The sequence below is a fragment of the Odontomachus brunneus genome, unplaced genomic scaffold (genome assembly GCF_010583005.1).
Source record: "Odontomachus brunneus isolate Ranch 3 - 2012 unplaced genomic scaffold, Obru_v1 Obru_scaffold_106, whole genome shotgun sequence".
Lineage (NCBI taxonomy): Eukaryota > Metazoa > Arthropoda > Insecta > Hymenoptera > Formicidae > Odontomachus > Odontomachus brunneus.
The window spans coordinates 689,612-714,126 of NW_022639556.1; the positions used below are offsets into that span (position 1 = coordinate 689,612).

Sequence of the window (24,515 nt, forward strand, 5' to 3'; positions counted from 1 at the left end):
ATATATATATATATATATATATATATATATATATATATATATATATATATATATACATGTATATATTACGATATGTACATTGGCTGGATGTTTTTTCTTCTCTTTCTTTTTCCCTTTTACATCAGATACTTTCGCGAAAAAAAAGAAATGTTCGCCTGGTGAGCACGACTTATGTCACTGTTTCGCTCAACGGGACTCGGTCGGTCGGTCGGCAGGAGAAATGAAGCGAGAGAAAGAAAAGAGAGAAGAGATGTATATTTGGAAGAGAAGGACACGTGTGGATCACGCGAGTAAACGCGGCGGCTGCTCTGCTCTGCCATGCGTGTCCACGCAACGTCGTATCAACGTCCGTGCGAGCTGTCGATTATTCCGAGTGCACGGAATTACTTACGGCGTCCGATCGATAACTAGAGAGATCTCTTTTTACGTGTTCACATTGCGTTGCACCGGGGCCGCAGTTGCACGGCTCTCGGCGGCGCACTCGTTTCGTTTAATGAGACGTGGTGCGCCTTTTGGAGCTAATTAGCGGGGATTACGTATGATGAATCGATATCCGATTGCCGTTTCTGCGATTCGCTCTCTCTTCTGTAATGATATGATAAGAGTGTATTTCTATTCCTAAAGCGGCTCCGTGTTCCGTCGTGGACCGGTAAAGGCTCTCTACTATTTGCAGCGAAGCGTTTTGCATGTAAATTATATAGCGAAGCATCAGGAAGTATAACATCGGCACTACTTTGCAGCAAGGAACGCATAACTTGAGTTACATGCAATATACACACACACACACACACACACACACACACACACACACACACACACACACACACACACACACACAGGCTACCTCAGAAAGAACGTTAGCAATAACGTGTGCACAAGCCACTACGAATATTTAGACTGACGATGATGACATCGCAGAAGTGGAGAGAAGCGGCAAAGTTCATCTTGGAGTCTTTCTCGCGACGGACGGTTCTCGTTATACTGTTACGTGTGAAAGAAAAAGATTCGTCTTGGCTCAAACCGTTTCGTTCAAAACAACGACAGAACATCGGACTTCAGTCAGAATCTTTGAACTTTGAGCATGGAAAATTCGTTTAAGAAAATCGAGTTCTTTTTTTTTTCTCTCTTTACCGAAACTGCAGCGACAATCGACAATGAAGACCGTTATAATCGTGTTTCGCGTAAAACTCACGATAATCATACGTGTCGTGTGGCACGATTAAAGATCAATTACTTGCCGATTCCTGCAGCAGAAGAAGGAGGATGCTTAAGAAGTGCTGACGAGGTCGTTTAGCACGATCACACGGCACGTGTGCACAACGGAACACGAAGATTAAGTAAGATTACACCAATCAATTCGTGAAAAATGATCTTTGAGATACCTTCTAAGGCAGTATTCGCAGCCGAAAGTGTTTAGCATCGTTTCACGACGACAGTGTAAGTACGTTGGTAGTAACACATCTCTTTGCTAAGTCGCCTCGTCTCTTACGTATGGTTTAGAAAGTTTATTTGCTGCATCAAATACACCTTCTAAATCGGACGACCTCTGGCTCACGCTTCTAACCCGTTATCGATTTTTTATACTCATGCAGCAGCTGTAATATTACAATAATTGCGATGTTAACACCAATTTTACCAGCCTCCCGTCGCGACTTGTCGCGTCATTTACGAGCCCGTGCGCGTTATTACTCGACCATCGACATATCGGCGCGAGCGGTACCCGCCGCTCTCTCTGACGTGTTTCAGCAACATTTCTCACATGTCAAAGCGTCTTTATTCTCGTATATCACAACTCTACTCTCTACTCTACTCTACTCTAAGTACGTTCCATTCAACTAACAAAGTCGTATCTTAACTCATTCCGTATGTACGATGTGTACATCATGAACGTCTCTCGCTACGCTAATGACAATATATGTACACCGTTTCTCGATAAATAAATATATATATATATATATGAGATGTGTTTCTTTCCGAATTTCAATCCGTCCAACTAATTACCTGAGATCGTTGCCCCTGGATCTTCTCATGCCACGTGGCGGGTGTCGCGGTGGCGGCGTGCACCTGCAGTCACAGTGCATCACACACAGCGCGACGCTGGTCGCGAGAGTCACTACGAAAGGGGCCGCGAAGAAGTGCATGATGGTAGCGACCTGTGCCTCGCGATTATAGTTCGCCATCACTATGCTACCGTTCACCCGGCTGTAATGGCAGGGAAACTTCGCGCCCTCGTAACCCAACTCGCGGGTGAAGTTCTTGCAATCGACTACCGGCGGGTATCCGCAGCCCTTGATGTTCACCAGAAGCACCGCCTCGACGTCCCCCGGGGAGGACACTGCTCAACAAGAGATTTTTTTACATAGCAAATATTAGAGCATCCGCTGGAATTTGAATTTTTATGCCCGCCGGATACGCATGCAATCTGTGATATTGATCTATCCAGCTGGAATGGATTCCAATTTTTCCTCCATTTCCCAGGCGGTACATTCTATTTTGCAGTTATAAGCAACGGCAGAGGGAGAGAGAGAGAGAGAAAGAGGAACAGAGAGGGGATAGAGAGAACAAACGACAGAGAAAAAGTATTAAATATTCGTTACGTTCTTGAATTTGATGGATTACGTCCGTTATGTCCGTTATGTCTTGAACTTTATGCGCATAGCAACGATACATATCATATGAACAATCAGCCGTTCAATCATTTTATATATTTGTGAGAGGTAAAATCACGTTTTGATATCATGAATTTTCGCCTTGTCCTCCCAAGGCTCGTCTATAATGCACGGGGCAAGCTTGGCGTATAAGTTGGAGTAAGAAATAAAAATTCATTTCGCTTACATCCCTTTATACTCTAGCTCTTTTGTGCCTTTTTACTTCTTCGACTTCAGAAAAGCACTTATGATGTAAGCAGCCTAGAGTATAGGCGTAAGTGAATTTTGATGTCTTGCTCTAGAACTTACGCCAAGCTTACCACGCATACTACGGGTCTTCATATTCCACCTCATAACGTACTTTAAAGGTCTATCTACAATGAGATTGGCAGTAAAAAGTAAAAGTAAAACGTAAGCAGACAATTTTTTCTGTAATAATCAACTGTGGCTGGTCAATCTGCTCACTGCTTACGTCTTACTGCCGGCTGCCAATCCTATTGTAAATGGTGCTTAAGAATTCCCGAACTCTGATAAGCTGATCTGCTCGTTCATTTCTCCCGCTCTATCAAATGTGCTTTCGTCAAATACAGAGCCAGTCTCTTTATCAACCTAAATTCCAACGGCCTCGCGTGGGAGATAGAAAAGATTCAAAAAGGGAGGGAGAGAGAAAGGGGCGCTAAGGGGAATACAGTGTGATTAATGATCCTACCGGCAGTGACAGTGCCCGGAGTGGCCGTGGTGTTCGTAGTGGCGTTTTTGCCGGCAGTCTCGTTCCTCATACTGGCGTTGCTCCACGGCGTGTAAGTGACGTATATGTGGGTGCACCTGTACACGTCACTGGTGCATCCCTCGCGACACGAGCTCCATGTGCAGTTGAAGAGGCCGGCGAGCTCTTCGCGCCGGGAGGTAGTGCAGATGACCGGCTCCGGCGAGAAGTCCGCCGCCAAGGTGCTGATAGCCGGGTCGACGTAGAGCGGCACCAGGAAGAGAAGTGCCGCGCCGCCGGAGGTCGCGACGAAGGCCAGCGCTGACGTGGCGTAGAAATTAAACCGCTGACGGCAGGTACGCCGTGGCGGTCGGCGCCGCGACGCGCCGAACCCGAGCTCCAACAGCTTGCGACGACGTAGCTCCCGCTCGTGGAAGTCGTGCCCGGCGCCGCTGTCCCGACGCTGATGCCGATCGTGATCGCACTGGCACTGGCTGCAACTTGGCTCCAGCAGGAGTTCGGAGCTGCTCCCGCGCATCACCCAAGACGGCTGTCGAGAAGGGGACGACGCTATGCGAAGCTGCCTCTTCGGCTTCCTCGGCCGATGCTGATCGCTGCTCGACGCTCGATTCTGCGGCGACACATCGAGCGCGCCGATCTACTGGCGGCCGAGCATCGCTTCCTCGTGGAGGAACGCGCGGTTCGAATTGACGTCTCGATCCTAGGATCAACTGTCGAGCAGGGACGCGTCGACCATCGCTTTCCTCGGCCACGGCAAGTCGTCCGCCAGGTGAGCGGGGATCAAGTGTACGCGGTCGCGATTCCGCTTTTCACTAGGAGGCATTGAGCGAGGCCGTGTTTACTAGCTCGACGTGACTAGCTCGTCCGAACACGGTGCGCGATGTGGTCAGCTGGCTCGCTGGCTGCTGCTGCTGCTGCTGTGTTGTATAGGCCGACGAAGGTTTCATTGAACCGTATACAGGTTGGGCCGAGATACAAAACTAGATGTGATTGGCGATGATGGCGAATACGTAATAGCACGGCGTGGTTGCCTGACAAACTAACTCAATGGACGATTCTCCGTGATCGTTTGACCGACGAACACTCTATTGTCGTGAGCTTCCTCTTGGAAACTCGGAGAACGCGAACGACGATCTCGCGATCGATACAGCGCGCTCCACTGCGAAGCTCCGAGCACGCCTTTTCGCGGTGTAACAAGCTCGACATTACGAGCCCGAGCTGATCGGCAAATTCGATTGCCGCTACGTCCGCATCGCCGGGTTCGATGTTTGCTCAAGTAGGTCCTTGTGAATCGCGTCGCGACAGATAGGCCACGTACCAACTGCTCGAGCTTCTCTCTCTCTCTCTCTCTCTCTCTCTCTCTCTCCTCTCCCCCACTCTCTCTTTCTCTCTCTATGTGTCTCTGTCGAGTCACCTCCTTCACTTCTCAGCCTGCCTTATCGCTTATACATAACGACCTTGTACGCTTAAGGTTCCTTTAGATGATCAAATTAAGTCGATCGATCACGGCGACTTTCAGACGCCGCGGCTTCGTAGGAAATCACGCATTTCGGCGCAATGCGCGCGTGAAGATGCGTGTTTGAAGATAAATCACCGGAGGCTCGCGATCCTCGCGTTAGAAAACTGTCGCTGTCGCGCGATCGTTAGCCCGTTGATCCCAAATTAGGCCTGCTGTTCGCCTCTTCCTACTTCTTCTTCTGACATCAGTAAGGCGCACGTTGTGGTATTTGAACGGCGGATATCGGAGACTCTCGCCAATAGGACTCGATATCGCGCTTTGTAAACCTATGTGACGAGCAGATGTGACGGCCAAGTGACTGCGCTTATCTCTCTTCTTCTTCTTGTATTACTCCCAATGTACCAGTTGCTCGCTCGATCGTAATTATCCTAAGGGAAGCCACAGTCGTCGTCGACGATGTATCCTCTGGCCGCTGATGAAGGCGCTTAGTCGTCGCTCACGACGCTGACGGTGTCGTTGCATCGGCCGCGATCAACAGTGCTCGGCACACTCGACGACCTGTCACGAGCAGCGCGCCAGATTGATCCGTCCAGCGGCGAACAAATCGACGTATCCTCGTGGACTCTCGAGAGAGCCGCGCGAGAGAGCCTCCTCCACCTTGAGCCCCGCGCTGCGCTGCTCCGACACGATCTACCGTTTCGCTTGGCTCCGCAGGAGCGTTCGCGCGGAGACAACTCGAGACCTGGTGCCTGTTCACGCCTGCCTCCAGTGTACGTTCACATTCGGCAACTGGTTGCCACGCAGCGGGTTCTTGGCTGCAGAACCGGTCACATCGAACGGCACCCTGAACTTCCTGTTACACGCGACTCTCCGTCGCGAGCCGATGAGGATCGATCCGCCGTCGTTGATCCTTCCCGAGTACATGGGACATTTACACACCGGTCGCCGTGATATCGCGTCGCGCTGATCTTTGCTGGATCCTTGAATCGTTCGGCAAACGTTCGACGTCTCGGCGAGGGCTTCGGTAAGCGCGACGGACCGACCGATAGTCGCGGATAAGGGACCTCCTCTCCTCTCCGCTTCGCTCCGCTCCTTTCCTCTCCTCTCCTCTCTTCTCGTGTCCGAGCACTTGCGCGCGTACCTGGCGAGTGCCGTCCTCCGCCTCGCGGATCGCGGGTTAAAGCGTGACTATTCGACCACCTCGGCGAAGAGTCCTCGACAGGACAGACCGTGGTCCGAAGCGACAGGGCGGGGTTCCAGGCGCGCATGAGCGACGGGTACAACCCCTCGCCCTCGTACCCCGTTGTGCCACCCCCGCGATGCGTTCTCCTTGTTTACGCTCCCGCCTGTCTCGCCTTGCTTCTACCGCTCTTCTGTACGGGGTGTCCCGGGCCCACCGAGCAACATTTCATAGTGACGAGTGGAATACACTCGTGTGGGAACGATTCTTTCGCTGATCGTCAATTTTACCCTTTTGCGCACACACCCCGCAAAATTTATCTCGCCGTAATCACGGTTTCAGTTTCCAGCGTCAGGTCTCCCAGATAAATCCCGCCATGGACTTGGAATCGATACTTCTTCGGCGAAAACACATCGAGAGGAGTCACTGGGATTTTTCTCAAGTGCGGAATATATAAATCACTAAGTTTCGAAGTAAAATTCTCTCGATATAGAGTTCCAGCTAGATCACATTACTCCTTCGCACTTAATTCGTGAGGAACTCTTCATTTTCAATCATTTAGAGTTTTAGGAATACTGGAAAGGGAGCGAGTGACTTGATGAATATATCTCAAGGAAGATGTCACTCCAAATGAGCGGGAAACCTGTCTCTATGATTATTCAGTAGGTTTAGGACACTATGTACATATCGCACTCACAACGGGTACTTCAGCGCGCGCCCTGTCGCTCTCCCTCCCTCGCTTCCCTATTATCATCTTTTAATTGCGTCCTATAATGAAGCCAATTTTTTTGCCCGTAGTCTCAGCTGTTCCGCGTTACAGTATGTGGACAGGTAATGACTTTAGCCCCTTGAAAACCTCTTTGAGGGGTGGAGGTAAAATACAGTTGACAATTGAGTTCACAGAAATTAAGTGGTCCAATCTGAAAAACAAAACCACAGACCAAGAGAGACGTATTAACGGATTTCTGCTATTCTCAGCTTACAAAGAAATCAAAAAGAACGACTCAATTCCCCACATAGCATCAGAGTCAATATTATTATTACTAAAATATTGCTGCGATATCTCAGTAAATTAAATTCTTTTGCATGAAAATATTACGTAGTAGTAATTTTTTCTATCAGAGAAAATATGATAGTACATTAATACTACTAAAACGTTAATTTAAAATAGTAAAGTAGTTGATGGTTTTCGAAATATAATATACTATTAATATACTATTAATATACTATTAATATACTATTAATATACTATTTGAAATATAATATTTGCTAGTTTTAAATATTAATTCAACCACAAGGCAGTCTTGAACCAAACATTATGTTCAGGTTTGAGATTTATTAAGAGTTAGAGAAAGTGACATTTTATGATCATGATAACATCGTTATCATCTTTAACAACATAATTAAAGGCTTTTTGAATTTAATGTAATCGACGTAATATTTTTGTATATATTTCTACGGGCTCTACGTAATCGCTTTATTTTTGGGGCGATAGAAATATTCCCTTAATTAATCGAGGAGCGTTCCCATTGAGTGCGAAAGTAAGACAAAAAATGTTGTTTATCTCGGTTTATTCACGCTACCCGTGGCCATTTATCACCACCGTCGTTTTTCTCCGTTAAAGATCCCTCACAAGTACGAGTCTCGGATACTTGCCGCTTAGTCCTAAGGTAGACTTTATTGCGCACCGCGTGATACACTCATAGATTCCGAGATCATCGCCGAGACAGCTGGGGAAGCAATCTACCTTCCTCCAGAGAGTCGTCCCGATTGTTACGTGCGCCACAGTACCGAGCTATACACGATTCCCACGAGACTCTATCCGCGGGCCTAACGAGCGCGGGGCTACGACGAAGTCAAGCCGCGGAGTTTACCGATCCGTCCTAGATCACCGGCTACGACCCTAATTCGCCACTTAAATCGCGATACGAATGCCCGATATGTAGAGACGACCGGCCAGGAATTTATTAACGTTAAGCCCGTGCTTTTCTTCCAGATTACGATCGCGCCTGTATCACGGCACGACCTACGTGATTTAGGCGACAGGCCGGAAACATCAGGTCACACCTATCGTCGCTCGCGGCTCCCAAAATCTCATTCCGGGTCATCGCGCTTCTGTCGAAGCTCACACAGTGAGCCTCACATTCGCGTATTCAGCAACGCATGCGATATGTAGCTGATTCTTATTGTGTTAAGAACAATTGTTACAAGTTTAGCAATGCGGCAAATTAATTCGATATAAATATTGTTCGATATAATACCGTGTAACGTATTATTCGTCGTATTAATTTGTTTACTAACTGATAGCGTCTTCTTCAAAGTAAAAATATAATATTAACAAAAAGAAACTGTTAGTATAATACTAAATATTACATTAAAAAAAATTGTATCTCGAAATCGTGCACAAAACAAAACAAAAATGCCTCAACAAATATCCTTCTCAATAAAATTTTTGTATAATAAAAAATATAAGTTTCTACATATTTACACAAATTTAGTATAAGTTAATATTAAGTTATGATATAAATTTAATATTAACTTATAATCTCACATTTTCTATAATATATTTTTGATATATTTTAATTGTGTAAGTTATCATTTTAATAATTAGGATAAACAGAAAAACAAGTTGAACCGATATTGGATTAGTTGATATAAATTAAATTGTGTACTGAAAAAGTAATTTATTGCGTCTTAAAAGTCGCCTGCAATACGGTCGCAATTACATTTTAAAGTCGTAGGACTAGTCTGTAAATCGATCACAGTATTCGTTCCCTTCGCGTAAACTCGTGAAAAATAAAAAGTTTTATTGACGAATAAATATGTTCAATGAACTCATCCATGTGAGAGTCTTCATTTTTCACGAGTTTACGCGAAAGAAATAGACACACGATCGATTCATCGACTAGTGCTATGACTTTAAGACGTAACTGCGACTACATTGTGTAAACGAGTTTTCACTCACATTTCAGATGATAATCAAATCGGCGACTGCGCGTGCGATTGACGATCACATCACAGAGTAATTAAACAACATTCATCTCCATCACGTATTCCGTCTCATTATCTACTCGAAACATCGCGGCAAACTCTGGACTTTCACACGTGGCGGCGTCTGTCGGCATTAGTACGAATCAATACTCCTAACGCCGGTCTTACACTACATCGTCGCTGTCACATGGAAACGCTATCACATGAATGCTGCATTTCTCAATGTACCTTACGAAATATCATCCTTTTACAAGGTTATTTAGATTGCATAAACATTACATAACATTTGAATTTTATCTTAGATTGCATTCTAAAACGCCCTTTTTCAGGAAATTTTACTCAATACTCTATAGTATGTGTAACGTGAACTATTGAATAAAATATTTCTAAAGCTGATATTACATGTGTCGTATGACAAGTTTTTCGAATACATTGATTGGTTGACGAACAGATAATCTAGAAATATTTTATTCGCCAACCAATGAACGTATCCGAAAAGCTTGTCGTGCGACAAATGTAATATTATGCAGGATTCACACCGCGTCCGATGTCCTGTATCCAATAAAAGAATAAAAGAATAGTTTTCTAATGGAGAATTGAATTCTCTATTAGAAAGCTGTTCTCTTATTGGATATCGGATGCGGTGTGAATCCTGCATTAAGTTGCATTCCAAAACTTCTTTTTGAGGAAAATTTTACCCATTATTTACAGTTCACATTATATATATTATAGAGTATCCAGTAAAATTTCCTCAAAATGTTTTGAAATGCAACCGTAAGGCCGATGTCCCATGAGCGGAAATTTTCAGGGGAACGGAATGCGTTTCGCGAAAAGAATAGAATGGCTATGATTGGTTCACGCGTTCCGTTCCGCTTATGGGACGCCGGTCTATAGGTCATGTTCCGTTTCACGCATTTGCGCGCAACTATCTATAGTTCATGTCACGTATACTGTAGCATAATGCGGAACGCAGCCATAAACAGCCCTTCTGTTTGGTGATATCTGGCATGAGAAACGTGGCAGTTCTGCACATCAGGCGACTCCACCAACCAGCGCGCGTTACGTCAGCACTAGGCCAATCCAGACGACCTCGCCGTCACACCAGGTGTCCCGGCATGCACCGCGGTTGATGGTGGGACGAAGCAGAAGTGAAGCGTTGCTGGGCGTCTCGTCGTTCTTTCTGCCTTTGGACGCCATAGTGAACGTTTGCTTGGAGCGGACTGGGAAAGGAAGTGCAACGTTGGAATCTTTGGCGTCAGGCTCGTGTGTTCTCGACGAGCGACTGAACAGCGACAATGGCTGGAACCGAAACACCTAGCATAAAGGCTGAGCCGGCAAATGCACCTGCTGAAAACAGTAACGAGAATCCGCGCGAACGGAATCCACCGGGTGGCGGACCTCGAGGTCCTCGCGGCCGAAAAGGCGGCACACGTTTCTCAGGCGGTCGCGGTGGTGGAATGGGCGGCGGCGGCGGTGGCGGCGGCGGAGGCGGAGGTGGCGGTGGAAGTGGCGGCGGAGGCAGAAATAATGAGGCGGTAAGCACCCAGCTTCAGAATTTTTGGAAAATTGACGAACTTCACAGAGATGAGGAAATAGCCTAGGAACGCTATGTCGCTTAGTTGCGCCATATCGGCGAGAAAACGTAGTATCACTGTCGGTTGCGTAGTCACGTTTAGCATATCGCTCGAGCTATATTTGCCCCAGAATTTGTAGAGCAGCACTCTTTCTCGAAGGTCTCGGACTGTAGAGACGCTTTGTTAGAAAAGTGCGCGTAATGGGAAACACGTGGCGAGGATTTTTCCACTCTACCCCTTAGAGCAGACTCTGAAGAGAACATAGCCATCGTGTAGATACGCGTACTGTTGTAGATATAAATGCGCGAACGAATTTCTCTTTTTCGCGATTTTTCTGCTGCAAGATTAAAGGAGGATTATGCAAATCCGTATAACTTTTGCAAGAGAACATATTGCTTATTAGAATTTGAGTTGCGCATTCTTTAGTATGCGCGCGATATTGCATAAAAATTTATTAATGAGGATAATGTGCTCCCCTGCTGATAAACTGCTGAGTATAGATACTTGAGAAGACACGAATCGTTATTAAGTCATTTCCGGCATGAAGCCGCTTAATACAAAATGGCGTATTAGCATTTAAAATGGCGTCCAGTATTTCCGGCTTCCCGCGTCGTGTGTGCTTTCCAAAGTCGGGATATGTGTGTGTGTGTGTGTATTTATATAATATTTCTAAACTTAAAATTATTTTAATGAATTTATTTTACCTGCTCAATTATCTCGGGGGAAACCTTCTATTAGCAAATTGCTACTTCCTCATGGCGTGTTATCGATTTTTCTAAGAGAAGTTACAATTTTTTATAAATCCCCGACGCCACGCTTGTTTGACGATTATCGTCTGCGAGTGCCGAATAACAATTGTAGGGGAAGAAAAAAATTATAGTTTCATATAGGAAACATGGTTGATTCTATAATCACTGTGTGCTGATAAATGAAACACAAAACTATCCAATCGCATTACTATTTTTATACTTGTTTTTATAATATGTTAATTTAAATAATAAAATTTTTATAATATATTAATTCTTATATTGTATCAATGTATATTTATATGTATATATACATACATATATATATATGTATATATATATGTATATATATATATATATATATATATATAACCTATGGGTGCGTTCGGGGAGTATGCTATCAACACTACCACGTTCTTCTATCTTTATCGCTCCTTTGATATAAAAAGATAGAATGACACGGTAACGCTGAATAGCGCTAATAGCGAGCTCTCCGAACACACTTTATATCTATTGATAAGTAGGAAAACATTTGTGTGCATATAAGTTACATGAAACTGAACAAAAAGTCACCATTTTGCAGATAACCACGTGGATTTTTAAGTTATTAGTTATTGAAGAAGATTGATAGGCAATTGCATGTAATTATTCACCAATCTTTAATTAATATTCAAAAACCAATGTAGATATTTATAAAATAATGGACTTGTACAATTTGACTTAACATACAAGCACACAATGAAAGTGATACCAATATCCTGTACTACATCATATGTGATCACTCCCCAATCTTGAATTAATAGCTTAAAAATTTATATGGTTTCTTGCAAAATGGTAAGGTACTTTTTTTGTTCAGTTTGACCTAATGTGCAAACAATGGAGATACTTATCAACATCCTGTGCTGCATCACATGTGATCTCACTCCCCAATCTTCTTGAATTAATAACTAAAAATTTTACGTAAAATGATATTTATGATGATGATTATTATTTGATGATTATTTGCAAAATGATAAAGAAATGTGTTCAGTTTGACTTAAGCTACATATACATAAATGTTTTCTTATGTATCATTAGATAAACAAGCAGACAAAACCGATAGGTTTTTCAAAGAATAAACTATAAATAAAATGTACAAAATAGTGGGCAAAAAACATTCAGGATGATAGCAACTAAAAACGGAATTATCATGGTTTCACAGATGAAAATGAATGACTCTATGGATGGAGGTATGGATAACCCAATGTCTGAAGGCGGCGGTGGCGGTGGCGGCGGCGGCGGCGGCGGCATGGGTATGGGTATGGGTATGGGAATGGGAATGGGTATGGGTATGGGTCGCGGCGGAATGCGTGGAGGTGGAAGAGGAGGTCGCGGCGGTGGAGATAGAAATATGGGCGACAGAAATAGATCACAAGATGTAAGTTTATATTTTATATACACTCTGGAGAATTTTCCAATAGCCTTGGTGAACGTGTAGCTGCTATTTAAGTTGTATATTGATTTCAGGATCGACTGATGGAACGTATCATGGCTATCAGTGGGCCCACTCACGAGCTGCCGCCCCAGGAGGTAACAGAGAAGAAATTTAGTGGCAGAAATCGTTTGTACATTGGGAATTTGACAAATGATGTGACTGAAGAAGAGATACAAACCATGTTCCGCAAATATGGAGAAATATCTGAGTTGTTTGTGAACAAAGAGAAGAGTTTCGCTTTTCTCAGAATGGTAATCCCTGAGTTTTTATAAATTGTTTTCCGAAGCTTTTCTTGTAACAAAATATATGATTATAATAATTACCGGTTGATGCACCATGAGAAAAAATTATGGCTGTTATTTTGTAAAATGATTACGATATTGTTGCAGAATTATCGTACATTATATAGTAGTACATTAAGACATGATAAATTTTCTTTGTGTGTAGGATTATAGAATAAATGCTGAGAAGGCAAAGCACGAATTAGATGGTACGATGCGCAAAGGTCGTGCGTTGAAGGTACGCTTTGCCCCTCATTCGTCGACAATCAAAGTGAAGAATCTTACACCTTGGATATCTAACGAGCTCCTTGACAAAGCCTTTGGTGTATTTGGTGAAATCGAACGTGCAATTGTTATTGTTGATGATAGAGGCAAAAGCACTGGCGAAGGAATAGTTGAATATTGTCGAAAGCCATCTGCTCAATTAGCTTTGAGGAAATGTACAGAAGGTTGCTACTTCATCACGGCGTAAGTTATCGATTTTTCTCTAAGAAAATGTTTACTTTTTTTTTTTTCTTTTACGAATCCCCGACGCCACGCTTGTTTGATAAATTCTTATCTGCGAGTGCCAAATAATAATTGTAGGGGAAGAAAAAATTATGGTTTCATATAGGAAACATAGTCGATTCTGTAATCACTGTGTGCTGACAAGTGAAACACAAAACTATTCAAGATAAAATTATTAATATCTGAAGGGAAAAATCGACAAAATAAATTCAATTAGATATTTCCAAATTTTATTATAGCTCACTTCGACCAGTTGTTGTGGAACCATTCGAGCAACAAGATGATGTGGACGGTTATCCCGATAAAAACCTACCACGCAAAAATCCGGAATTCTTTAAAGCCCGTGATATTGGTCCACGTTTTGCACAATTGGGTAGCTTTGAGCATGAATATGGTACAAGATGGAAACAATTACACGAATTGTACAAGCAAAAGGAAGAAGCACTCAAACGAGAAATGGCGATGGAAGAAGAAAAACTGGAGGCCCAAATGGAATTTGCCAGATACGAACACGAGACCGAACTTTTGAGGGAACGTATGTATCATAATGTTATATATTTTTATTATGCAGTTATCTTTTGCGATTCTACAAATAGATATTTCTGACATTGCAGAACTGCGTATGCGTGAGGCGGATCGCGAAAGACAAAAGAGGGAATGGGAAATGAAGGAGCGACAAGCCGAGGAGCAAAGAACTCGTGAAGAAGAATTGAGACGCCGTCAGCAGGAAGAAATGGCAATACGTATCAGGAGACAAGAAGAGGAGCTACATAGACGTCAACAAGAAAATAATTTGTTTATGCAGGTACGTTCACAAAATTATTTTCTTAAATTGCTTAATGTTCAACAAAATTATTTTCTTAAATTGCTTAATATTCCATATTTTTCGTTCGCAATTGAAGCATTCAAAAATTTTATTTATAACAAATACTTAGAGATAAATATTTTATGTTTCAGGAACAAGCAATTCGTAGTACCGGTAGTAGCGGTCTCGGTAGCGGAAAAAATTACGATTCTGTTAGCAACAACGATCGTGACGGATATGGCCAACCTGATGGTAAGAAAAGTTTGATATGTTTCCACTGTCATTATTTTCATATCGAAACACTTTTTATTAATAAATTTATACTTATATATTTTACATATATATATTAATATATATTCATATATTATATATATTTATTTTTTATTTATTTGTATATCAATACACATAAAGCAAAAGTAATAGCTGTAATTGAAGTCACAACAGATGTCGCGATAATTATATACTTGTGACTCATAACTTGCTACCTCAGTATCGTCATATTTTTATGTCGTTTTGTAATAGTGTTTGTGTGTTATTTGTTACAGGTGGAAGCAACATGCCAGTGGTAACGTATCCCTTTTAATTTATTAAATTTTTTATAATTTCATGTACATATCATAATATTAAGTTCTTTCTCCGAGTAGTTGATTTTTCTCCCTATGGACTTTTTTCTTTTTACGCGATATATTCTGTTTCAAAACGATTTGAACACTTTTTCCGATGCAATTCGGAAAAACCAATAGTCCAATGAAAAAAATTAGAAATTAGTCAAAAACAAGTTCTTTCGTTTGATCATTGGCTGCGTTCTAGGGCTTCAATATCGAATCGAATCTGACACTCTATCCGGGATTATTCGGATAAATATAACACTTCAAATTCAGGTTATCCGCGTGTCTCATGAGATGTACGAACATTAGTTAAAGCGTCGAATCCGGATTTGAATCTAAGTTCTCGGCGGAATCGATCAAGCACGTCCGTAGTAACTGAAATCCCTCTCGAATATTTAAGAATTAAACCACATTCTACTGTCTCTCCACACGCTTTCTCACACCCCACTGACTCACTACTCTTTCATCGTCCGAAAGAGAAAAATACACGGCATCTATCGTCTGCTTCTTTCTACCTGATCTTCAGATTTCGTATCTCACGCTCGGTCTATTTTCATTATGTCTAAGCTCATGAGATATGCGAATAGTCATTTATTCGAATATTTAGGAGTCCTATTCCAAGCTGCAAAGTGTTCAAACCGTACGGAAACTAAATTGCGATATCGAGATGTGCTCTCGCGTGACGTGCACAAACTTCATTCGTTGCAATAAGTGAAATATTGCTTCGTGCATGACGAAATAGTTTTCTGTGGTGTACAACATCACAAGGTTACACAAGGATTGATAAACCTTATTATTATTCCCAGTTGAGCATGTTCTTCAAAATAAGCAGAGTTCTAATGTCTGCAACATTAACGAGTTCTTTATTATCTTACTTTGAATTATTTTCGAAATAAGATCACGAAAGTCTATTTTTGATTGTTTAACATATGGAGGGATCAATACTGTGATATATGGTAATATACTTAGACAAAGAAAGCTGCACTTGCGTATTATACGGAGTATCAGCAACTGACCGCATTTAAAATGCGTCCGTTAACTGACATTATCGTACCTATGAATATAAATATATGTGAGTGATCACGTAATTACTTACGCTATGTCTTTCTGACAAATATTGCTGCTGACTACTACTGAGACATACTTTCTTATTTTAAGATGCATGAATATTTAAATTTATTTGATCGACCATTCTTCTTATGGAACGAAATCTCTTTAGAAATTTCAGTATCAGTGACTGCACTCGAAAGATTTACGCTTAAACCTCTAATTTTATTACTCGAAAAATTCATGTACTTGAATTTCTGGTTTTATTGCTACATATCGACGGACATACGCAATATAATGCGATATCTAAATTTTACTGTAATATTGGAGCAAAATAATAACACAACCTATTTTAATCTAATAGGAACTACAATTCCTATAATTCTCTGCTGAAAATATTGAGAAGCCCAAAATAGTGACACTAATAATCACATTAACCCCCACTGATAAATGTTAGTAATTAGTACATATGAGACACGGTAAACCTACTTTAGATACTTTTAATCTTTACAAAGTGACTTATAAAGACCGTTCTCCACGCGTGACCTATGATATTATATCACACACATCTCTAAACTCTTCATTGCTTATCTCGTGGAAAACGTTTAGATCTAAAAATATAACTACCGTGTTGGTCTCTCCATATGGTTTGCAGGCAGGAGACTTTGCAATCTTGTAGTAGCATTAAGATAAATTTCGTTCACTATGGAACCCCGGGATGTTTATAATTTCTTACACAGAGAGCATACTCTCTGTACATCTCTCTCATACTCTCTGCGATAAATTATGAGTAGAAACAAACTATAAAAAATTCATCAGCTATTTGGTTCCATAGTTACTTGATATCTGTCGACCAAGAAATGCCCAACCAGACACTTGTCCAACTGAAAAAACAACCATGTTAGGGAATACATATAGAAGAAAGTCTCTGAGGAAACTTAATCTTCGCGTGCGTGCAGGTACTTCGCGAAACCTCTGACCATATCAATCTGAAATTTTATCTATCTTGAAATCTCCGTAGGTTTTTTGGTATACATATTTGAAGCACATGACTCTCGGGAGGGTGATGTTTGTACACATTTTAATGTGTATGCTCACTGTAGGGATATTTTATACATAGCATTGTTATTCGCACGATATGCAATACGATCCCTAAACACGAGCATCACTAAGAGACAGCTTGCTCAGAGACCTTGATCACGCCTCTTTGCTGCTACGCGTTGTGCTCGGAGCTTTAGAGTTCTACGAAAGTTTGCATAAAGCGATAACTATACGATTAAACAATGAAAATTATCCGATATACAACGTAACTACTTCTAACTGACTCTTTGAACCGGCGTTTATCGCACGTGAAAGTGGATTAACCGTCTTCATTCTGGGACAGTATCTATCTACGTAATAATATGCGTCTTACAAATCTCTTACTACTCTGATTATTCACGAGGTAAACTCGTTCACAAATTCTCTCCTACATACCGCACAGTTATGTAGCGATTTAACAATTGTCATACTGTGTGCGTGCTGGGACTGGGTAATAATTCTAACAAGAATTCCATACTTAAGCCAAAAATTTGTACACGTGTACAAATAAACTTTTGTGCACAAACCGGCATTAATCTCTCTTAACACTAGATTTAAGATTACTCGAAATTCTCAATCGTACTCGTATACACGAACGATTTCTATCTGTCACCGTGCTACATATAAGACGGGATAGACACTATTTCATCTAATTTGTGGAACCTCTAGGGCATGTGAACGTTATATCGTTATCAAAACAGCAATAATTTCCACACGATGATCAATTTGTCTTCCTCGATCATACTTCAACTCACCAGTGCGAAGTTCAGGAATTGTTGGCACAGAAATACAGTCCTGCGAGCAGTTACATTCGTTACTGCGCTTGCAATGCGATTTTGAGGCTTATGCTTCTTAAGTTGAAGTCGTGATTTGGAGGAGAAATTGTATAAAATAAAATTCTGAAGTACCGCGCAGTGAACGGCCTGATTCTTGTCTGGACATACATAAAACGGGACTGCCGCCTACTTGTCTGCGTTGGGCATTTGCTTGGTCTTGTAAAATTTAATCAATATCGCAGAACATACCCTCTACAGAAATATATGTATCGATAAGCTGTATACCCTTTGTTACTTTGACGCGTGAATTGCGCACATGCAGTTCACTGTCATGATTGCACAAACAGCAAATCTAACATTGTGTTTTCCCCTTTCTTTTCTATGTGATTTGACGAAAATTGACGATGACCTGTGTGCTGCTGTGAAACATGGATGGTCGCCCTGAACCGTACGAAAATGTACTTATGGTACATCCAAAATCTGCGAATCACGCGTAAACCAAACTCTCGACCTCTCCCTGTACGATTCGCAATTCTCCGCGTAATCATATAGGATCCAAAATCCTTTATGGATGCGTACAACAATATGGACCGCGGTAATCGTGGGGGTTATAACGATGATCGTGGACAGATAATGGATTTGATGGACATGAGGGTAGACATGGGTAACATGGGTGGTGGTGGTAGTCGTGGAGGTAGTGGTGGCAGCGGACGTTGGCAAGGAAATGACCGTAATCGCCCGGACGATTATCCTAACAAACGACGACGTTATTAAAAGTGTATTACAGGAATCTTTCGTTAATTCCTCGGCACGTATTCTGCTCGTATTGCGTCCTTTATTTAGTCCTCGCGTTCATCACATCACTTGACTCTCTTGACTTAAAGAGGAAAAGGAGGATTAATGGAGAGAGGATCGAGATATATATATGATTTACGAGAAGAAACAGCATCGGACGTAGTCGATATACTTATATATCGAGTTGTGTAATTCGACTACGAAAACAAAACCGTATGCAAATTCGATGTGAGCGCAATAGGATTCTGATATGCCCGAATTCCTTGTTATCCGGGTGACATCTATCATGCGTTATCGATGGCATATTAATTTAACACTCGATTATTGACACCAGTTATAACAGTTTGTTTCAAATCAATTCTTTTTTCTTACTCGCTTAATTAATGCGAAGTATCATGAATTAAATAGTAACATTTAACGTATTCTATATTTCATTAGACGCAATCCGTCTTGCGGTTTCATCTTTACTAAAAATTTATAGAATCGTATCGTAAAATAAATGTGAGATTTATGAAATATCACGTAGAGATTCAAAGAATCTTGCTTAAAGAATGTACATTGAAAATAATTTTATAATTTAGAAAAACGATTTTTTTTTTAATTTCTCTGCGTTTTTTTCTTTATCGCAATTACACCGATTTGAATCGTTTTTTCTATAAACATAGATTTCATTTAATTACTTTCTCGCTGACCTAGACTACTTTTACCATATTATTTTGTATCTTATCTACACATTATAAGGAAGAATGCTAACATAAATATGACTGAAATGAACGTTAACGTTTGCATGTTAAGATTTGTACGAATACATTTGCTTAACGTTGACAATTAGTATCATCAACGTTTTAGGTATTCCGAGTATGGTGATTGAATCATGAGAAGGTATATAAAGTTTTGTTATTTCTTAAATATTCACAAAGTAATTATTTTAGTTTAAGATATACACAACATATACATATATATACACACACACACACACATACATACACACACCTAATACTATCTATATCTGCAGTTATAATATTTAATACTTTGTGAGAAATCTTAATTAACAAAAACGTAATGACATCAATAAAGATATATACATGTATACATACATATGATTCAAGCTTATATTTTAGATACTGATATGTTTGTATATATATATGTATATATATGTACACATATATATCTATATATATATACATATATTTCTTTTTCTTCTATAAAGTGCGAACATAGCTGATTAGACCTTGAAATGCAAATCACTTATCGTGCGTAATGTAAAACATTTGATGATCATCATTCTGCTTTCAGTTCAACGGTTTTCTATATCTTCTACATAGGAAAGGTTGGCCATGTTAAAATTATATACAGGAGAAATTCTTAGCAATTTTTTTTCGCAGATCTACCATCACATATATTTGCAACAGTCAGTTCCAAAAAATCCACAAGTGTTTATGTAATATGTCCAACAATCAGAAAAAGATATTATACTTAATAATAATTTTATTAATACGTATATATGTTTCATACAAGTAAAACGATTCCTTGTGAATTCGAATATAGGAAGGTCGATTCTCACACACAAGTAACGTATCAGATAAATGTTGTAATTTTCTTTCAATATGTTAGTAAAACAAAATACTGCTGCCATAGTAAGTTAGCAGGTTCAATACATCAAGTACTTTAGCTTTAGTACTGCCATTTGAGGAAAATGACGACATTAAACTAATACATTACTGATATATATGAATTGGTGCTAAAGCGTGGTATATAAAATGTAGATGGAAGAATGCTTTATATTAGCTAACGTTTTCTTCACAGGAAATTTTCCGATAAGATATAGGCTACCTGATATTAGGATTACACAAATCTTATTAGGGAAATCTTTAGAATTAAATTTATATATTTAATTATTATAGTTTTTTTTTTCACATATATATGTTCCAAGTGAATAGTTTGTCATGAGTATGAATAGCTCTATTATTTCAGAACTTAAAAAGAGTGAGATATTATAAAATGTTTAGGGTGTGGATTATATCCTGATTATCTGGTCTTGTGCCAAGAAAAGAGAATGCCCTTTTTTATTCTTCATAAAATACTGCAATTTCGTACATTCCCCTGATTATTTGAGGATAATAGGGAAACTGCATTTCTGTCTTGAAGAATCTTCCGCCTTCCAGTACTTACAATACCGACATAATATTTATTTATAACTGAATGTAATTAATCAAGAGTCTTTTAATGGAGAAGATACTGCAATCACAAGATAGGCTTACTTACTCGAAACTGCTAATCTCAATGAACTACCTGTTAACAAGGTGAGTAGATTTTGTAAAACTCTGTTATATTATGCGTAATCTTACTTTAATCTTCGGGTGGGACGTTAAACATTAGCAAATATTACAAAGTGATCGTTCATCGACCACTTATTGTGAATTGCATCTTGTCAATTTTGTGTCCTTGACAATTATCTTTTAGAGCAACACTATTGCAAAGCGATTGAAGATTACTTTGTAATGTTTGCTAACGAGAGATCTTATTGATCTTACTGATACAATAGATTGAAATACATTGTGAGGTAACTAACGTGCGATTAATGCTATTCAAATGACTTCTCATTTCGTAAAATGCTTTTGTCTTCAAGACTTGCTTGAGATAAGATCTATCTTTTTAGTATTTTTAAATATATGACATATGGTACGAGATATATATACTAAGAAATATATTTATAAATAATATTTAATATAATATAAAATATAAAAATTTTATATTTAATATATTAAATAATATAAAAAATTACACAACCTCTCTGTCTTCTAAATAATTATGCGATGAATTAAGCGCCTATCAGCCTGGACCGTGTATCTTTTCACCTACGACAACCGCAATATCTGAACGCGTACTTTTAACAAAAGGTTGTCTAGGTCTAGCTATTGAAATCTGGGCTGTAACATCGATAATCAATTAGGTAACGAATTAAAAAGTTCTTATAGGTGGACGAGGAATACTTGCGAGGAGCCTTTCGTACGTGTTCTGTCGAATGACTTTATGTAATTACGATCAGAAAACAATTACTAGAAACAAAATACGCGATGATTAAAATAATAATTTTGGACAAGGAAATACTTTTACCGCGCGGGGATGTTGTATCTCGTGTAAAACTGCATAAACGGAACACACCCGAGTGTGTACCTATAATCTGCGCGTTGATTATATCTGTGATATGTGACGCAGCTTCGTAACTTTATGTGAAATATCACAATAGAATATATTTTCATAATGCGGCGTTGTTATATACTCAAAACGTACAACAAGAGGTTACAGCGCATTAAAAAGTGCATGCGACTGTGTTTCGAATAAAAGAATGAAAAGTTACCACGAGACGAAGTTCAACTAAATTCAAAATATATTAGATGTTTAATAATTCTTTCTGCAATTAAGAATATCATTTAGGATAATCAGTAGTTATGCACCATCAGTCGCATAACGACTTGATTACCATAAACACAAATATTTATAATCTATTCGCAAAATGCATAAAGTTCATAATTTTTTCATATGTTTGTGATCTGATATACTTTTCAGCATACTGTATATTCTCTATAATTTATCATCTAAAATTACATTTTGTTGCAATTTTCGTATTGCTCATTAATTATTTTAATAGATACTAATAAATATGTAATTGTAATGTATAATATTTTATGTGTGCATATATTGTATATACGTATACGCACATATTTGCACATACACATATATATATTTTTTTATAGAGCTTGATAAAGTCATATAATTACAAATTTATTAAAAACACTCATATTACAGTATCAATCTACTTAATAGTATCACCATTTCATATCGCGTAAAAATTAGATTATTATGCTTGTATTAAATTATTCATATAAAACACGATCAAAATTGTCTCTTCACTATCTCCTCACCAAGCGGTATATACTTGATGTGGGCATCCAGGTGTTTAAAGTCAGAGTCGCCTAGAGAGATGATTTCTTGATAATCATATATTTATATTATATTGTATGCTTTCAGATCAAATTAGCAGCTGGTTGAACGCAAACAGAAACTGTTGGAAATGATACAGGTATTTTCCGATTTTTAACAACATTTCTATATTATATATCTCTCAATTAATTAGTCTTCTGTATCTCGCAAAATGTCTCAATTTAAATACACATTTTGTGTGCACGTTTGTATTATAGGATTACTCTTTTGTATATTTTGGGTCATTTTAATTTTCACTTTCCTCTTGATTGACAAGATTTGCATTTCGTGATGAGCCTAAAGCTCGTATCAGTCTACCGACTGCACAGGCCGACCCGACTGCCGACTCTCAACGTACCAATGCGCCGAGTCGGCAGTCGGGTCGGCCTGTGCAGTCGGTAGTCTGATACGAGCTTTACTCATTCTGAAGATCTATGATAGGAAAGAAATAGTTTCAACGTACTGAGTTTGTTTGAAAAACTCCATCGGTATCGACGAGAACATATCCCACACGCATCATAATATAATTGCAATTTACAGTCTGATGGCTTGAGAGGACAGACCTTACTTGATGTCACCATACGAAGTAATTGCCTTATACGTCTAAGGTTTGTAAAATTATCAATATGTTACTATGTATTTTATATTTTCAGTGATATCTCTTTTGTGAATTTGATTGCTATGATGATATATTTTATGAAAGATTCTAATGATTGTATATTAATTCTCAACGTGTACTGACTAGTTAATTAAAATACGATTTATACATACAATATAACATTTACGCGTGTATCGCTAATTTATTTATTTTTTCTTTGTTCAAAGGAAGACTATAAATAAAGATGAAGAAATAGCCGAATTAATATATCTTGGCTTTACCTTTTGAAGGTAAGAATATGAAGGTTTATTTAAAATATATACATATTTAATAGATTTAAACATATGATATGTATTGAGATAAATGAAAAAAGTATTTAATATTCCAACACAAGTATTTAAATGTTACAATATAAAATCAAGATTTTTCATGATGATAACCCTTTCGGGTCTGAAGCGTGATGTCAAACCAAACATCCCAACGTGTACCATAATCTTATCTGAAAAAAATCTTGAATTTTATCTTGCTATTCAGTTAATCAATTGTTTGCTTTATATCATCTTGTGTGAATTTTTGTACAGGAGGATCACTATACGACGCACAAGGATATCAAACTAACGGAAAAGTAAGTTCTCGTTACATTCTTGAATTAACCTATATTAAACTTTTACATTTTGTGGAAACTTAAAATATTTGTTATACTTACAAATGGAAAATATTAGCAAAAAAGTTGTAACAATCTAATCTTGTTAATAATATTATCACAAACGAATTCAAACAGAATTATTAATAATGTAAATACCGAAAAAATAATGTATATGTACATGTATATGTACATACAAATAGAATAATTTTATACAATTAAAATGATGAAATAATAGGCTAGAGTCCTGAATAGAAGATGACAAATTATTCGTTCAATACTGAGATTCACATGGCATCTCAACAGTCATATATTTTAATATTCTTTTGTAAAGATAATCAACTTCTTTTTGTTACAGCATTTTGCAGTGGTCTGGAGCGAAGAGAACTTGTTGAAATATTCATAAATATTGAAAAATATTTGAAATATGCATATATATATAGTTTTCTTTTTTATATTTTAAAAAATATATACAAGTCTCTTATTAATTATATAAGAGTTGCAATTTATTCTATCAAATTATTTCCTTTCTCAACTTATATATTTGTAGTAAACAGTTACTCGCTAATAATATTCGGATATCATTATTCGT

The 24,515-nt window shown here is 39.1% G+C and overlaps 2 protein-coding genes across 11 annotated transcripts in view; one reads left to right on the forward strand and one right to left on the reverse strand.

Moving 5' to 3' along the window:
* Positions 1-6,137, reverse strand: part of LOC116849102 (protein tipE) — a 67,854-nt gene extending 61,717 nt beyond the window's left edge. For 2 of the 7 annotated variants that reach the window (XR_004379081.1, XM_032825907.1), the window contains exons 1-2: positions 3,358-6,137; positions 2,002-2,335 (exon numbers count right to left, since the gene is read on the reverse strand). Coding sequence is in view for 3 of the 7 variants with exons in the window: in XM_032825907.1 (XP_032681798.1) it covers positions 2,002-2,335; positions 3,358-3,892 (869 nt within the window). In the remaining 4 variants the exon portion in view is untranslated. Of the gene's footprint in view, positions 1-27; positions 586-1,243; positions 2,336-3,357 lie in introns of those variants that run through there. The other 5 variants (XR_004379083.1, XR_004379082.1, XM_032825908.1 and 2 more) reach the window with 5 other exon arrangements.
* A 4,014-nt stretch (positions 6,138-10,151) lies between these two features.
* On the forward strand, positions 10,152-24,414 carry LOC116849098 (protein no-on-transient A-like). Of its 4 annotated transcripts, none has more exons than XM_032825899.1 (14): positions 10,153-10,540; positions 12,527-12,742; positions 12,832-13,050; positions 13,247-13,548; positions 13,827-14,122; positions 14,202-14,392; positions 14,545-14,644; positions 14,938-14,957; positions 18,456-21,001; positions 22,731-22,782; positions 23,223-23,290; positions 23,508-23,570; positions 23,862-23,905; positions 24,282-24,414. In XM_032825899.1, the coding sequence occupies exons 1-9, from the start codon at positions 10,301-10,303 to the stop codon at positions 18,675-18,677; spliced, it is 1,806 nt and encodes a 601-aa protein (XP_032681790.1). In that variant the 5' UTR covers positions 10,153-10,300; the 3' UTR covers positions 18,678-21,001; positions 22,731-22,782; positions 23,223-23,290; positions 23,508-23,570; positions 23,862-23,905; positions 24,282-24,414. The 4 variants fall into 4 exon arrangements, with proteins under 4 accessions (XP_032681791.1, XP_032681794.1, XP_032681790.1 ...); XM_032825898.1 differs by having other exon boundaries at positions 10,301-10,540; positions 23,512-23,570; XM_032825900.1 differs by lacking the exon at positions 18,456-21,001 and having other exon boundaries at positions 10,152-10,540.
* Positions 24,415-24,515: the final 101 nt, after the last annotated feature.

Coding starts and splice junctions, on each gene's coding strand:
- LOC116849098 (XM_032825899.1), top strand. CDS start 10,301: ATGGCTGGAACCGAAACACCTAGCATAAAGGCTGAGCCGGCAAATGCA. Junction 14,393..14,544: donor AAAATAATTTGTTTATGCAG/GTACGTTCACAA, acceptor TTTATGTTTCAG/GAACAAGCAATTCGTAGTAC. Junction 14,645..14,937: donor CGGATATGGCCAACCTGATG/GTAAGAAAAGTT, acceptor TATTTGTTACAG/GTGGAAGCAACATGCCAGTG.